Source organism: Antrostomus carolinensis, unplaced genomic scaffold, assembly GCF_000700745.2.
Source record: "Antrostomus carolinensis isolate BGI_N321 unplaced genomic scaffold, ASM70074v2 scaffold41922, whole genome shotgun sequence".
Taxonomy (NCBI): domain Eukaryota; kingdom Metazoa; phylum Chordata; class Aves; order Caprimulgiformes; family Caprimulgidae; genus Antrostomus; species Antrostomus carolinensis.
In genome coordinates, this window is record NW_010299615.1 from 50846 (window position 1) to 65971 (window position 15126).

General features: G+C 35.7%; 1 protein-coding gene across 1 annotated transcript in view; it reads right to left on the minus strand.

Moving 5' to 3' along the window:
• Positions 1-6499, minus strand: part of CSTF3 (cleavage stimulation factor subunit 3) — a gene marked incomplete at its 5' end in the record, with an annotated part of 40455 nt that extends 33956 nt beyond the window's left edge. The window contains 2 exons of the mRNA XM_010162858.1: positions 6173-6268; positions 6398-6499. Of these exons, the coding sequence (XP_010161160.1) occupies positions 6173-6268; positions 6398-6499 (198 nt within the window). The remainder of the gene's footprint in view (positions 1-6172; positions 6269-6397) is intronic.
• Between the last annotated feature and the right edge of the window lie 8627 nt (positions 6500-15126).

Below are 15126 nucleotides of genomic sequence, written 5' to 3' on the forward strand. Positions count from 1 at the left end.
ATGAACGGCTTGCCTTCACAGAAGTTTCTAGCTAAGAAAGGCCACTGTATTTCATCACAGCTGTGACTCAAAGCCTTTTCATAGTCTGCAAAGAGACTCTGCTGCAAATAAAGTCGAGCATTATTTTATGTAATAGCACTAATAGGTAAGGTTTAATTAACAGAAAGTGTTCTCTCAGCCATCAGGCTTCTCAAAATCTGCATAAAGAGCATCAGGTAACTCAACCAGCTGACAACAGGAAGCTGGAAGAGATGTCAAAATGAATGAGAAATTATGATCATAGTTCCCTCACCCATGTAGATGAAGATAACCAATCTGGAGCTAATACAGGGTACACAAGAAAGCTCTGTATTTTTACTTCTGGTTCTTTCAGGTTCAGACACGAGAAACAAGCTCAAGTTTGTGCCTGACCTAACACACATTTCCCCCTCAAAACATCAATAAAAGGATCAGCAAATGATGTCAACAAAAGAAAGCACACAATGAGAAAAGTTTTCACTGTCTCATTACATCTGAAAGTGAGACTTCAAAAGTGTTGTGGACAAGAGTTTTGTGTAACTAACACTTCCAACAGGGATGTTTCTGCCACCCCACACAGAAAGAATACAACAGAACAGGAAGCAGTTCATGTTTATTCATGTGAAAACAGCAACACGCTATAGAATAGGGTTCATAGGGTTCACAGTCATCTCTTCATTAGGGATCACTTCCACTTCAAAAATTAATATTCCTAACACTTTCCCATGATTTTATGATTGATACAGAAAATAAAATCATAAAGAAACCCACTAGTGTTGTACCACACATCTTCCAAAACTACACGTCAATCATGTGGACAACTTTCTGATATTGTACAGCTTGTAGGACCATGGCAACTATGCAAGATACACAGGCCTGTATTTAAGTATTGAGTAGAAAAGACAGGAAAGAAATTGCATTCACTTTCTAGTGCAAGTCTACAATAATCACACAGACAGAACAACATTTATTAACAGGAATGGAACAAGTCCACGCATGAGTAAGAAAAGATCATAAATAGTACAGTTTAAAAAAAGATTAAAAATCTCAGACTGAGGTAGTCCAGAATATGCAATATGGATGTTTGTACAGAGTACCTGTACAGCAGTTTCTCAAAGCCGAAGTATACTACAAGAAATGTGGGGCATGGATTATAATGCATGTCTTCCATTAAGAAATTGAGAAAGATCAGCTAGTGATATACACAATATTTTCAGTTGAAAGTACCACTAAACAGAATCTCAGTCAAGGAGTCTATTCTACTTTGACTTCTGATCACTCCAAATCACTTCTGATTCACCCTCACAAAAGTCAGTTCCCATTTTCCCCCAAGGAGAAGAATTTGTGTGGTACGTATAATGAATATTTTTAACTCGGAACTAGATTAAAGTAAAACAGGGGAAGAAAATGCTTTGAAGAAAAACAAACATTTTAAACAAAAACAATCATTTTTCTTAATGGTTTTATTTACATTTTTCATATACATGTTAAATGATACATTCTGACTAATATCCACACCAGTGTGAATTACATGAATTAAAGATACTGATGTATTGCATATGATGAAATGCAAAACAATCAACCCTAAGCTTTGGTCCCACCCTCTGAATCCTCATACAGCATCTGGTTTGTTACTGAGACATCTAAAAAAATCAAAGTGTTCATACCAAATAGAAGTTTTCTGAACAAATATGTCTAGTTTCATTTCTTTAGAACAAGCAGTAACACAGGAATTTTACTTGCAAAATTTGCAAGATGGAAATACATATTAACAGCCAAACACTTGAAAAGCATGTTACTAGCTTTGTATTTATTGTTCCTAGACTTGGCGTATTTGTCACAACTGTCTTGTGCTTATGATTTTTAAATCTTTAATTATGGCAACCTTTCAATCCCTACTAACAACAGTTCAAAGTGACCAGGATTTAATGCAATATACTCAACAACGAAAAAGGTAAAAAGGTGTGGTGCGAACTGGCCTGAAACATTCAGGACAACTACAGATTAAAGTTTCTACTTAGAGCAACTGGAACTAAAAATTCTTTAGTTCATTAAAAAAAATGTTGCAAATACATGAACATAGTTGAATAAATGTGCTTAAGAGGATTTTCAACCTCGTGATTTCTCAAAGAAACGAGCAGAGAAAAAGGTGACAACTTCAAATGCTTGCTTCAGAACTACTGAAATATTTACAACACTGGTAAAGTAAAAGTTATTTCAAGTGTATGAAAAGCATTATCAAGACCTTCTGTATCTAAAAGATGGTTCAAACAGCTGAAAAGACAAAGGAAATAGTAATAGACAGCTAGGCCTATGGGATCATAGGGTGTATTACATCAGAATTTATTTTTACATTTCTGTAGCACCTTTTAGCCAGATGCCAAAAGCACTTTAATCACTAAAGTGAGCCTCACAACAACCCTGTGAGGTAGGTAGGTATTTGTCTTAATAATGGCAAAACAGGTTAAATAACTTACCCAAGAAGGCACAGCAAAACAGCAGAGTAGGCTAAAATCCACATCACGTGATCTATGAATTTAACATTATGGCACATATGGGACTGAGACTTACATGCTCCTTTTTAAACTGTGAAAGATGCACTGATGTGTGAAGTGATTAAGGTTTTCTGGAAGTAGATTTTTATGGGAAAGGTACCAAAAGAAAAATGTGCTTTAAGCAACTAGAGAAAACAAAGAGTCTGAGTAAGAAGAGTGGCATTACTGTACCACTTCCTAATTTTTAGTGTATGCAGAATAGCAAGTTATCTATTTTACTTGCTAAAATACGTATCAAAAATAGACTACAAAGTCTGTCAAATTCACTAAACAAAGCTCTATTCTCACAAGTCTTAAGTATTCAATTGCAATGACCCAAAAACGCTGCGAGCTGTTTCATCCAATTCTATTATTTCTATGTCCTGCAACTACTTCTTTGAATGTCAGGGGAAATAAGAACCAGTGTGAGAATCATTTTTTTTTTTTTTACCAGTTCAAACTTTAATGGTAGAGTTCTCATTAACAAATTGTCAAAACATGTTCTTCCTTGTTCATGTCCGTGTTCTACTGACTACCAAACCAGTTATAATAGAGAGACTAGAGCACACAAATTGGTGCTTGGCACATAAAATGGAAACATGAAGTATTCAGTTACTGCAGCACAGTCTGCGTATCAATAGCAGTAAGTTAGATGATACACGAAGTGCTGAGCACTGCTTTACACTATATTCCACTAGGGAACAAAGTCATACACAGAAAGGAAAACAGCCAGTGAACTGAACAAACACTGTCGTAAAAACAAGAGGTAATCACAGCATAAAGGGCTGCACTTAGAAGCTTTACATTACACAATGAACTGGCATATGCAAGGAAAGTTTTTGTTCATGTACATTATAAACTATCTGAAGATCAAAAGTGACTCAAAAGAACACATTCCTCAAGTTAGGTAAAGGAAAATCTAAAGATTTCTAACAATTTTATAAAGAATACAGCTGTTAAAGGGCTAATTTTTTTTTTGTAAGACCATAATCATAACACTCACTCGATCTCACCTTCCAATAATAGACCACCACTATGTCATGATATTCGTCTCAGACTGACATCGTTCAGAGGACAAAATTCTCTAGTGAAAGACAAGCTGCCAGAAAACAACCCCCACTTTCCTCCCCCTTTTTGTCTTTCTGTGATGCAAGGAGGAAACACTATCATGTTAAAGAGTAAAGTGATATGCTTGTTTTGACATCAGGAAAAATGCAGCTTACAGATGACTGAAGATTTAGCAATTTTCAGATTTAAATAGTGAGGCAGTGAAAGTGAAGCAAAAGCAATGCTAAACAAAGATTAGCCACAGGTTTATTTTCCCAACTCAAGGCTGGAAAGATCTGTATTTCTGAACTATCCAAGTGAAACTTTCTAGCAGGAGAAGACTACTAAGATTTCCAAATTAAAAAGCCTTTTGGAAAACACCTTCCCTATATTCCTTGTACATCCTAAGGCTGCAATAAAAGCCTCAAAACAATTCCTTGACCTCAGGTAGCCTTAAAAAAAATAATGGAAGTCTTAATTTATATCCACAGTTAAAAGAACATTTGAGAAAACATTTCATTTTGAATTTACTCTCAGATTGGATTGAACATACGATATGCAACTTAAAACAACACTGATAACAGTGCCCAATCGTGTGAATATATTTTAGAGAGGAATTTAGAAATAAAAAGCTATTTCAGATTACAGCTATAAATGGTTACATATACAAAAAAAGGTAGATAAGCGTGTTGCTTTTTAGTAAAGTCAGTCACTATGTGAGTTTTGAGAGAAGTTATTGGAACCAGGAAAGAAAGTTGAAAATTTAAGTCTTAACTGCAATTTAAAAAATTTGCTTCCTAAGATGAAAGATAAACTTCTAAAAAGTAACCTCTTTCATTTTTTTCAAATACAATCTTTTCAAGTGTAACCTCTACCAGAACTCTACAGTTCACATTTTCCCACTTTTTGAATGAAAGAATTATATATTCCATTATTTTATATTTGAAGTGTAGTTATAGTCAGACATACAAACACACATGTGAGCTAGCGACCTTTATGCGAGTTCTTTCCTTCTCAAATTTCCCTTGTGTTACCTGGTTACCATACCTGCTGGGTAGAAGGTGATCTTCCTTCCCTGACGAAGCACTAAAAAAATTATACCCTAGGCTGTTTTAAGCTTTGCTACTGTTAATGTTTCTAAATACTACGAGATCACAAATTAGTTAAAAGGTATCAATTAAGGGACCTAATGTGTGTCAATTCATCTCTGAACATGTTTCAAGATAAGAAGCTTCACACTGATAATCGCACTTTCTGCTGGAAGATCTACAATGTAGTACAGGCTTTTGGAGGTGGTCTTATTCAACTTTCAATTTGAGGCATGGGAAAGGTTTTAAATAAGAACAGAAATCAGATTATTTAATGTAATCATCAAGCTAGATTAGATTCTGAAGACTGGATCCTGTAGCAAACACTGCAGAGTACAAGGGTCTAATGGGTTTGGCTGCAGAGTCCCAAAAGGAAAAAAAACCCAAACATCTGTGTGTGTTACCGCATTCACAATCTCTCAAATATGTCCAGTCACTGACATTCCAACTACTACTACAAACAAAATAGCAAAAACTCTATGATATCTAATTAGGTAATATTAAATTTAGGTTGCTCTATTTTGCACTGTAACATCTTATTATAAACTGCAATATTAAAATTAAATTCCCATAATCCCAATTCTATTTAATAATCATCTTCAAAATATACTGTCAGAACACATTTGGATACGTAATATAATGTAAAATAGCTACACAATGCAGTTTGGCTACTCAGATTGCTGCTTAGTGATTTTCACATAAAATGGAAAAAAAATTAGCTATCTCATTTCTCATCTACAGAACACAGGTCCCCACCCCTGTAGAAGATCTGCCTCAAGAAAAATGTGCAGCTAGAAGATGCCCACAAAAAGCATGTGTATTAGTATTAAATATCAGCTACAGAAAGTAATAATAAAAAATTCCAATTATACAGTGCATTTCACTGCATGTAATTAAAGATGTTTAAATGATAAACACACTTAGTGGCAAGTTTTATATAGTTATGTAAACAATGACAATTTTGTTGGGATTTTTAGAAGATGAGTTGTGCTAATGAATTTTCCCAGCATTTCATTTCAGAAATCAGCTTCCATCCCACACCCTCCCTGAAAACACTGTTCACAGAAACACTGAATTCCCTAAGAAAACAAAAAAATTAAAAGATCCAAACGTTCACAGAAAGTCATTCAAATAAGTTTATATGTATAAATAAAAAAAAAAGTCCTCTAAATAAATGACACGGGAGGCAATAAATTGACACGACAAGTAAATAAAAGGCTAAAGCACTCCAATACCATTGAAACGGTTTTAATGTTGTTGCAATTCCATAATGCAACAATCATCAACTCATAAAAGACCCAGTACTTTAGAATTCATTTTAATCACTCCTTTGCACCTATTTTACAAAATAAAGGCAAAGCATATTTAAAATCCCCTGTTTCCCTAGATATTATGTGCCTATCTTATAAAAGAATTATACTTATGAAAATGTAAACTTAAACTACTATTAAATACTATGTAAGAAAAAAATGTAAAAATATTAACCTCTGCTTCAATGTACAGTTTCCAGAATCTGCCAGAACTGGGGAACTGGGCAACAAGGCGTTCATAGGTCTTCCGTGCTTTGTCTATAGGTTGATTCTAAAAATTGAAAATCAAAACAGCATTTACAATATTATGATTTATGTAAATGAATATGCTGATTTTACTCCAGAACCAAATAGTGTGAGTGGACCATAGATAAGGAAACGTAATCCTATGTCACTAAACCTGTGCCTCTCGAATGAGAATGCTCCAAGCGTCAAGGTCATATGGATTTTCTTCTAGTTTCTTTTCAGCTTTCTTCACTTTTTCTGGGACATATTCGGCAGTCTAGAAAAATTAAAGAGAAGACATAAGAGATCACAAGTAGAGTTTGAAAAGTTCTGTCTCGGCTACAAAGTCAAGCGAAACAACATTCTGAGTAACATTCCAGATATCAGTTTTTATGGTACAGTTACTAAATTGTAATTTTATCTGGAAAACAAGTTGCCCCAGTAAAATAATTCACTCTTACATAAAATTCTACCTATTTGGTGATCCACCAAAAAGCTAGACTACAAGTTTCTAAAACAACAGAATAAATTTGAGTTTGCCAGAAATTTTATTGCACTATGAATTTTAAACAGTTTTACCAACCAGAAACTTTTAAGATGCAAAAAGTAAATACAAACAGATTTTTCTATTACAGCCAAACAATCCAGGTTACTGCATGAGTGATTCTGCATATACAGGACAGCAAGTGTTTTCTAGCACAAGTTATGGATTTAAGAAAACTAGGAGATGACAGTTACAGTAGCAACATATACATGTTATCCAAGCACAGTTTGTTAACCTGTCTGGTCTGTCAATCAGTGTATTCTTACAGTTGTTTTCCTGTAGCTTTGACACTACCTCAAACAGCCTTTTTTTTTTTATTTTTTTTTTTCACTCAGACATTCATATTGAAGTTTAAAAGCTTTTTTTGATACTAAAAGTTTTATCAAATTGAATGTTAACTTGTTAACATAGTCATCATTATAGTATAGGTTTAAGTGTTCTTTCAAAGACTTGAGGAAATATCTTACTTTATGATATCCAGATATTTTTTTTTGAGAATTCACACTGTTAGCACAAAGTAGATGAAAAAAATTACAATCTGATGATCACATACAGACAAGCCTTAAAATACATTCTTGTTACAACCCTAAATGATATGAAGTTTTTTATTAAGCATGAAATATTGTTCCGACCTGTACTCCACACAGCTTATTTACTAGCTTTCCAAGCTTGACTCATTTTCATGCAGGTATTAGCAGTCCCAAATCACAGTCAAGTAAATTCTTGCCTGCATGAGATGTAATGATAATAACCTGTAAATTATTACTACAAGACCTTTCTTCTGAAATTTTAAAAGTTAACTACATAATTACTGTTAGAATATACAATTCTGTATAGTGCAGTAACTGACTTACTGTACAGAAAATGCTAAAAAACCTGTCAATTGCCAAAAGATGTTTCAAAACAAAAGTTAATGCTTAATATTGGATCTAGGTCAACACATAGCTCTAAAGATTAAAAAGACAGTAAACAGGACAGAGAGAACTGATACTCATCACACACTTACAAAGGGAAAGAAAAGGTAACCAGACACTACAGAAGTATGACTTCTAGTAAAACTGACAAGCATCACTATTGTACATCACTTTTGTGCACAACTCCTGAAGGAAAGCTGCTGTTCCTAGAAAACAAATCCAAGGTATTATTAATAGATTATACTGGAATACCATTTACAGTGGCACTATACAAAGATAAGGTGCCAATGAAGTACTGTACAAAACAGTGACTTAAAAAAAAGAAAATAAAAAGCTGGGGCTAGCAAATGCAGAGAGACTGAGTTACTGAGGAGCATCAGCTTTATTTTCAGGTGTATCCTGCCCTTTTGCTTTTGTGAACCTCTGCAAATGCGCTACTATACAACAGGTGCCCGTGTTATGCATTGCAATTCAACTTGATAATTCAAAAAGCTAATGCGTTTTTGAATATTTTTCAGCACTACCAGTTTTTGCATCAGTCCTACTAGCAGGATATAACTCAAGGCATATCCCTTAAAAGATTTTAAATTAACTTATAAAATGGACAAATGACAAAAATGCTGCAGAACTGTTAAACTGACATGTAATAGCAGCCATGTATGAAAGAGAGAAGGAAAAAAAAAATCAGTAGGAGGGGCTTTATAGGAGTTTGAAGACCATTATTCTTTTCAATTCAGTTTTCAAGTAATTCTCAACATTAATTGCTCAGTGCAAAGCAGTATAGCTTGGAGAGCAAGTATCAAGTCCCACAGCAAGCAAAATTATAAAATTAATTTTATTTTAAAAATGAAATTAAAAATTAGTAGCTCAAAGTTATCAGCTCAGAAGTAGTAAATTTCTAAATTTCCATATGAATATTTTTACATCCCTAAGACCATCACAATTCTGACTCTAAAACTACATTCTATAGTTCAACTGATACAGGCTTCAGATGCAAAATATAGTATGAAATGAACTAGAAATGACATGCATAAACATATTGCAGCTTACAGAAGACAGCACTGACACTGAAATCTCCAAAGTTTAACGACTATGTAAGTGATCTCTACAGATGACCCAAAGTTGAAATGTTGCTTATTCAATAAAGCACTAATTTAAATTCGCCCATATCAGTGGTAAGCACTGCTTCTCATTATATTCCATCTCAATCAAATCTACTTGTCTCAAATATTCAAACAAGCATATACTATTCTGCATTCAAATAGACAGAAATGCCTATCAGAACAGGCCACTAAAGCACACTAACTATTTTAGTAGTAGTTCAGTTGTATTATGTCAAGCCTTTCCATGTGACACAGAAAACTCAGCAGGCACTGCAGTGAAATAGTTAAGGCTTCCAGGAATTTCATGTCACCTATGCAGAGATAGGGCAATAAACTCAGAAAGGCTGAAATAAATTAAGCCAGTGAAAAAATAAATGCTGATAAGATGCACAGTCATAGCAATCCTACATTAATTTTGTATGTTTGATACAGGACTTCTAATGTCTAAGAAGCGTAATAAAATGTTCATTCTTTTATTGGAAAAAATAAAGAGACTGATTTCCTAAATTAGCAAATACTCACTTAGCAGCAGCAGATAAAGTTCTCCATGCAGTTATGTAAGACAATTTTAAGAGCTCTACAAAACTGAAAATAACAGTATGATCAGGGTTTTAAACTGGGCTGCCTGGAATCGCTTGTACCTTATGTCATATGTAAGAAAACATCCAACTTGTTAAGGCTAGTGAGTACTCCTTCTCCTGTTCCTCCCCACATCCAAGATGGGTAAAAGCCATCCTCATTTCAGAGAGGTAAATGACACCACAGGCAAATCAGTGCCCTGGTTACATCTGAGCCAAAACAAGGGCTCATTACCTTGTACTTTCTCAAATAATCACCCCTAATACATTGGAGAAATCAACACTTCATACTTCCAGTCTGGACCATTTTGCCAGAACTAGCAGCACGAGCAAAGATGCATTCAGTTACACATCAAAGCTGTGAGGACACCTACCGCAAGCATGTGCTGAAGGGGAACGAGGAGCTTGCCTTTTAACCTAGCTCATCTAGAGCCACACAGACTTTTGATCCCAGTTTTGAAAACTGCATGTTAACTGCTCTGTGCTTAGATCTGCTGCTATCACAGTTCAAGGGCTTGTGGCCTTTGATTATGTCTCTTCAATTGTATTGCTTGCACAACGGCCAATAACCAACACCATGAATACTTAACTCTTGCGTGTTTGTCTCCTGCCATGGTCCTGCCCCTAGATAAGCATTTGCAGTCCCTCCCTCTGGTTAATCTCATCCTGTAAGAAGCCAGTTCAGGGAGTTAAATCAACAGAAAAATAATGCTATCAGAAAAACAATTAACTTTATAATGGTTCAACTCTGTGATTTCAGGATCAGATGTGATACAGAATAAAGGATGCAAAACCACACAGGTCTTTAGCAGTCCCAACTTAGATCAGCTTAAACTACCACAAAACTAATCACCTGCACCTAATCAGATAGATACTGATCGATAGATACAGCCAGATAGACAATGGCTTTTAACTTTTCTTTAGTGCTTAAAAAAAAAAAAAAAAAGCAAAAAACTGTTGCATGGAAACTGGAAAAACATTTCTTTCCTCTGCTTTTGATAGCTGCATTCAGTATACCTCCCACATAATTGGGCTCCTGTCCTACAAACAACCCTCTGAAGGTCAGAAGTCAGATTCAAATAATAACAGAATTATTTTAGCACTTAAGGTTCCATGTCCACAAGTATATGTATTATTACCATCTAGTCTGAGTCACAGCTTCCCTTTTATTATTTATACACAGAAAAACAGCAATGGATTTTTAGTTTCACAGATGCTAAGAGTGTAAAATAATCTCTATGACTGCAGTTTCCAAAATGTGAAAAGACCTAAAACGAAATTATTCAACAAGAAGTCTAGGAGCTCCTTCCTGCAAAATATATCAACTGCACAAAATTCAAATTTTAATTCATAATGGACGTCTGAGGGAACAAGACTAAGAGAAACAAAAGACTTCTAGTACTTAAAGTTATTTATCAATCACCTTCAAGAAAAAATTCTTGGTCCTCTGAGAATGAACCCTCATGACACCAACATGTGTTAGAAAATACCTAGCCAAACAACTCGTTCAATGATTTGCACCAACTAACGCATCCAATTGCTGAAAGTATCCTCCTCTTTCCACAAAAGGATCTTCTGCAGTGAAAAGGAAATGTTGTTCCACCTGTGAAGTGGCCAGTTGAAGATGCTTAAAAAAACTACTACTAATTATGAAATGAGAACTTCTACAAACAGGACGTATAAGTCACTGTACACAAAAAGGCAGGAATTTTAATGGCTAGTTCAGTCAAATTGGTTCAACATCCAAAAGGAATTTTACATGCATTAAGACAGAAGCTACTGTCTGAAGGTTTTGTTGGCTGTTGCACAGCCTGCACTGTAACAGACTCAATGACTGTCATTTCAGATATACTAACATGCAACTTAACAAGCATCATTAGTAGTCCAGCTAGATTATTTTACAGGTTTATCTAGTCTAAGGTTTTTTCTCCTTATTGTTACAGCTGTACGTGCTGTACAGAACAAGTTTTAAAATCCTTTCTTCAGCAACACATCCCTCACTGCACACTATAGTTACACCTTAGCAATTCTTCCACTCTCTTAAATCTGTTTCTAATGCCTCACCTTCTTCTATTCTACCACTAAGTCAATTCAACTGTGAACACCATCTTGAAAAAATAAAGAAAGAGTTGTCCTTTAAGATTGGGTCACTATTAACAGACAACCCAGCACATTCGTCTTAAATAATCTGAAAAGGATACTTTTGTAAGTACTGCCCCTTCCCAACATAATCTGGTCTGTTTAAAATCTCTGAACAAATCAAGAGTTTTATATTAGCAATGATCACTATTCTTTCCCCTTGACACTATTTCCCAAATATTAATATTTAGACACATTTTCCACTTTAATCTCCTCTTGGTATACTTGGAACTTACTGACCCTGGATATGCAGCTAAAAGAGGAAGATTGTTTAGAATTGTGTAAAAATCAGAAAAAACCCACCACGTTACCAACTCAAAAGTCTTCCTCCACCAATCCTTGTCTTCACACCCTTTACAACGTGTTCCTACAGTACATGTAAACACTGACAGTAAACCCAGTTTTACTATGTATCATATAAAACAATATGCTTGTAAAGCAGTTTATTTCAAACGGCTCCAACCGAGATGTTACATCCACACAATCCTGCAAGAATAAACTTCTGCTTTCAGTACTGCACTCAATGACATCTGTTTTTAAGATGTTAAGCTAAAGTTAACTACAATAATATTTACTATTGCATTTAGAATTCAGAAACTTACATGGTATTCTGTATCAAACAGACACAAGGCATGAATGAGAGGAAGGAGTACAAAGGGACAAAAGGACTACTAAGAAATCTGAACAGACTGCTTTAGACGTCTTTTCTACAATCACAGAGACAACACAGATATCTTTTTCTCCACAGCTGAGTCTAGGATCAGACTCATATTCCTGTAAAGTAACACGCATCACAGACTGGGGTACGTATCTTAGAAACAGTTACAGGAAGCGTGAAATGTGTGTTCTAGTCTTAAAAGATTAGAAGGCAACTAATGCAAGGGTAAAGCAAATATTGCATCAAGTCTTCAGATAAAATTGAAGTCTGGCAGGTATGTGTTTATTCACTATAAGAACAGTGGTTCTGCCATGGCAGAAAGAGGCAGAGAGCACAACGAATTTAGGTCTTGTTAGAGTACATGACCACCACAGAAATGAAATGAAATGAAACTGGATGTGTACATTAAGGTCCAGAAAAGTGTAAAGACATAAGTACAAACATGTACTCTTTGTAACCTTGACACACTAAGAGATTGGGAACAGCTTGTCAGGGAATTTTCTGGCAAACAGTGGCAGATGCAGCCTCCTTCAGTCTACAAAGGTGTACTTTTACGATACAGGCAGAGCTAAGTGTTTGGTATTCTAAAAACCGACTCTGGAAATTCTGGTTTGTTCAACATCATGTAGAACTTGCCAGGAGCCTGTGAGGAACCTAACAGATTTTAAGTCCTGACATCATTCAACTGGTTCTGCAGAAATTAATTTGGGTCCAGCATAATTAACACAGTGCAAGAATTTAAAATATACTGCAATAGTGGTGGCTACATCACACTGCTTTGCCCTCCTGCCCCAGGCTGTTCTCCAATAATGAAGCAAGGAGGAGACAACCTACATAACATAGCTTAGGCTCCTGACCTACAAAGTAAAGCAAACTAACAACACCTGGAGCTAAGCTCAGTCTAAAGGCAGTAGAGACATTTCAACTGCACCGGTACAATAAACCCACCTAAACCCCAGCTAGTTCTTTAACCTTACAATACCTTTACTCTCCCACCCTCCCTACATCAAACATTCCACAATCTGTTCTTCCTTCCCACACTACCACAGCTTCACACTTGCTGGAGATAGCATGGCAATTTGTTATTCACCTGTCTGCCTTTGGAAGTCCCCTCCAGACCTGAAGATCTAGGAAGCAAGATGCAGACACCTCCGTGTGTCAGTGAGTCAGAGCTAACAACTCTGATTTGTCAAAGATCTTTAACATCTGCATCATACGCTCTCATCTGTGTATCTTATGCACAACATCAATGCAAATTAACTGTACCGTCATCTCCTTATACTGATCTAACTATGTGGTTGTCAACAAAAGTGACACTCAAATGGCACTCAAAAACTCAGAAGCTGGTTGTGGAGGCAGCAGATGAAACCTGAGACAGGAAAGCCAAATGCAATTCAACCTCTGTCTAGCTTCAGCTTTCTACAGAAATGAACATTTAAAACCATAAGAATATGGTGCATGTAAAGTCCTTCAGACACCACTAAGTTACAATATATAGCAGCTGCAGCACGGGGAAGGCAGCAAGGCACAACTGCCCCAGTCACAGTGCGTTGTTGTTCCTCCTTCCACAGAGACACAGTTAATTGAGGTCTGTCATGCTCTGTAAGACCACAGTTAGACTGGCAGCAATGCTTACTTAAGGCACACCTGCCTCACTGCACACCTGGAGGAGTGGTAGCCTAGGGTGCAGAAAGTTTCATGGTAGAACTGCTAAAGACACCGATATAAAATTGTGGCCTTTCTTAATATCAGGAGCAAGAAACAGAAGTCTGCTAGGGTAGGAAAAAAAATATGTTGAAGACAACTTGGTGAAACTGAAGAAAATGGATGGAAGGGAGGTAACTCATAATAACAAAATTAGAGACTTCTAGGAAACCAGAATCCAGAGACCTTTGTAAAGAGGATAGAGTAGGAAAAAAAAATAACCCAATCCATAAGAGTTAGGTTTTTTCATTTAAAGTGCACCCAATGTGAAAACAGGAATCACAATGGGTAAATATGAACCTTAATAGGATCAAAAACCCAAAATCAAAGTCATATGTTAAACTACATGCTTTACACAGGCTACAAACAGTGATTTGCAATTTTTTGAATACTAAAACCCTCTGTGATATGGCATCACAATGTTAAAGCTGTTCCTTTCCAGAAGAGCTTTTACTTCTGCATGCAGACAATAATTCAACCTTTTGATATCAAATTCTTCCTTGCAAAAGAAAAAAAAACAACTTAAGTCAGCATTGTTTTTCTTTAAGTTAAATAGTAATGTATTACAAGCTACAGAAACACACTACTTTAACCAGCAGCTTAACTATGCAATTAAACATCAATATATTTAAAAAAAAAAATATATTGGAGTGAGTAAGCTTAAATGTGGAACATATTACACATCAGGATGATCAAAATTTTACTGTAGCACAGTCATATTTCTTTGTAGCCATCTACCTTGTGATGAAGCAAACCATTCTGAAGAATGTCTTGCTGAAGCATACTACATATACTTATTAACCTGACCAGCTTTGAGCATACAAGCTGGTATTGCACAGGATATCTTCCTATGAGACAGAAATTGGGTATTCTACATTCTAAGCACTTGGCTTTCCTACCTCCCTAGAACTGGTGACCTCACAAAGAGTTTACACGCCACCTTTTCAGAGAACAGGTCCAGACACACAGAAAGATAACCTGTTTTGGAAAGAGACTGACATTCTACAAAGAAAAGCTTCTTAAGGGAGGACTAAGTCACCAGATTAATTTTGAGTATTTCTGTAGGCTACATTGGCCACTAAGGCATCAATTGGCCACAGCATTATCAATCACTCCTCCTCAGTCAGGAACTTTCATCCCCATCCGTTCAATTAACGCCAATCTTAAACATAGCCCTAAGGATTAGAAAGATCTGTTTAGGGAAATTCTGCCAGTAAGCAGGAGATAGTTCATGGTAATACTGCATTTTAAAATATGACATACG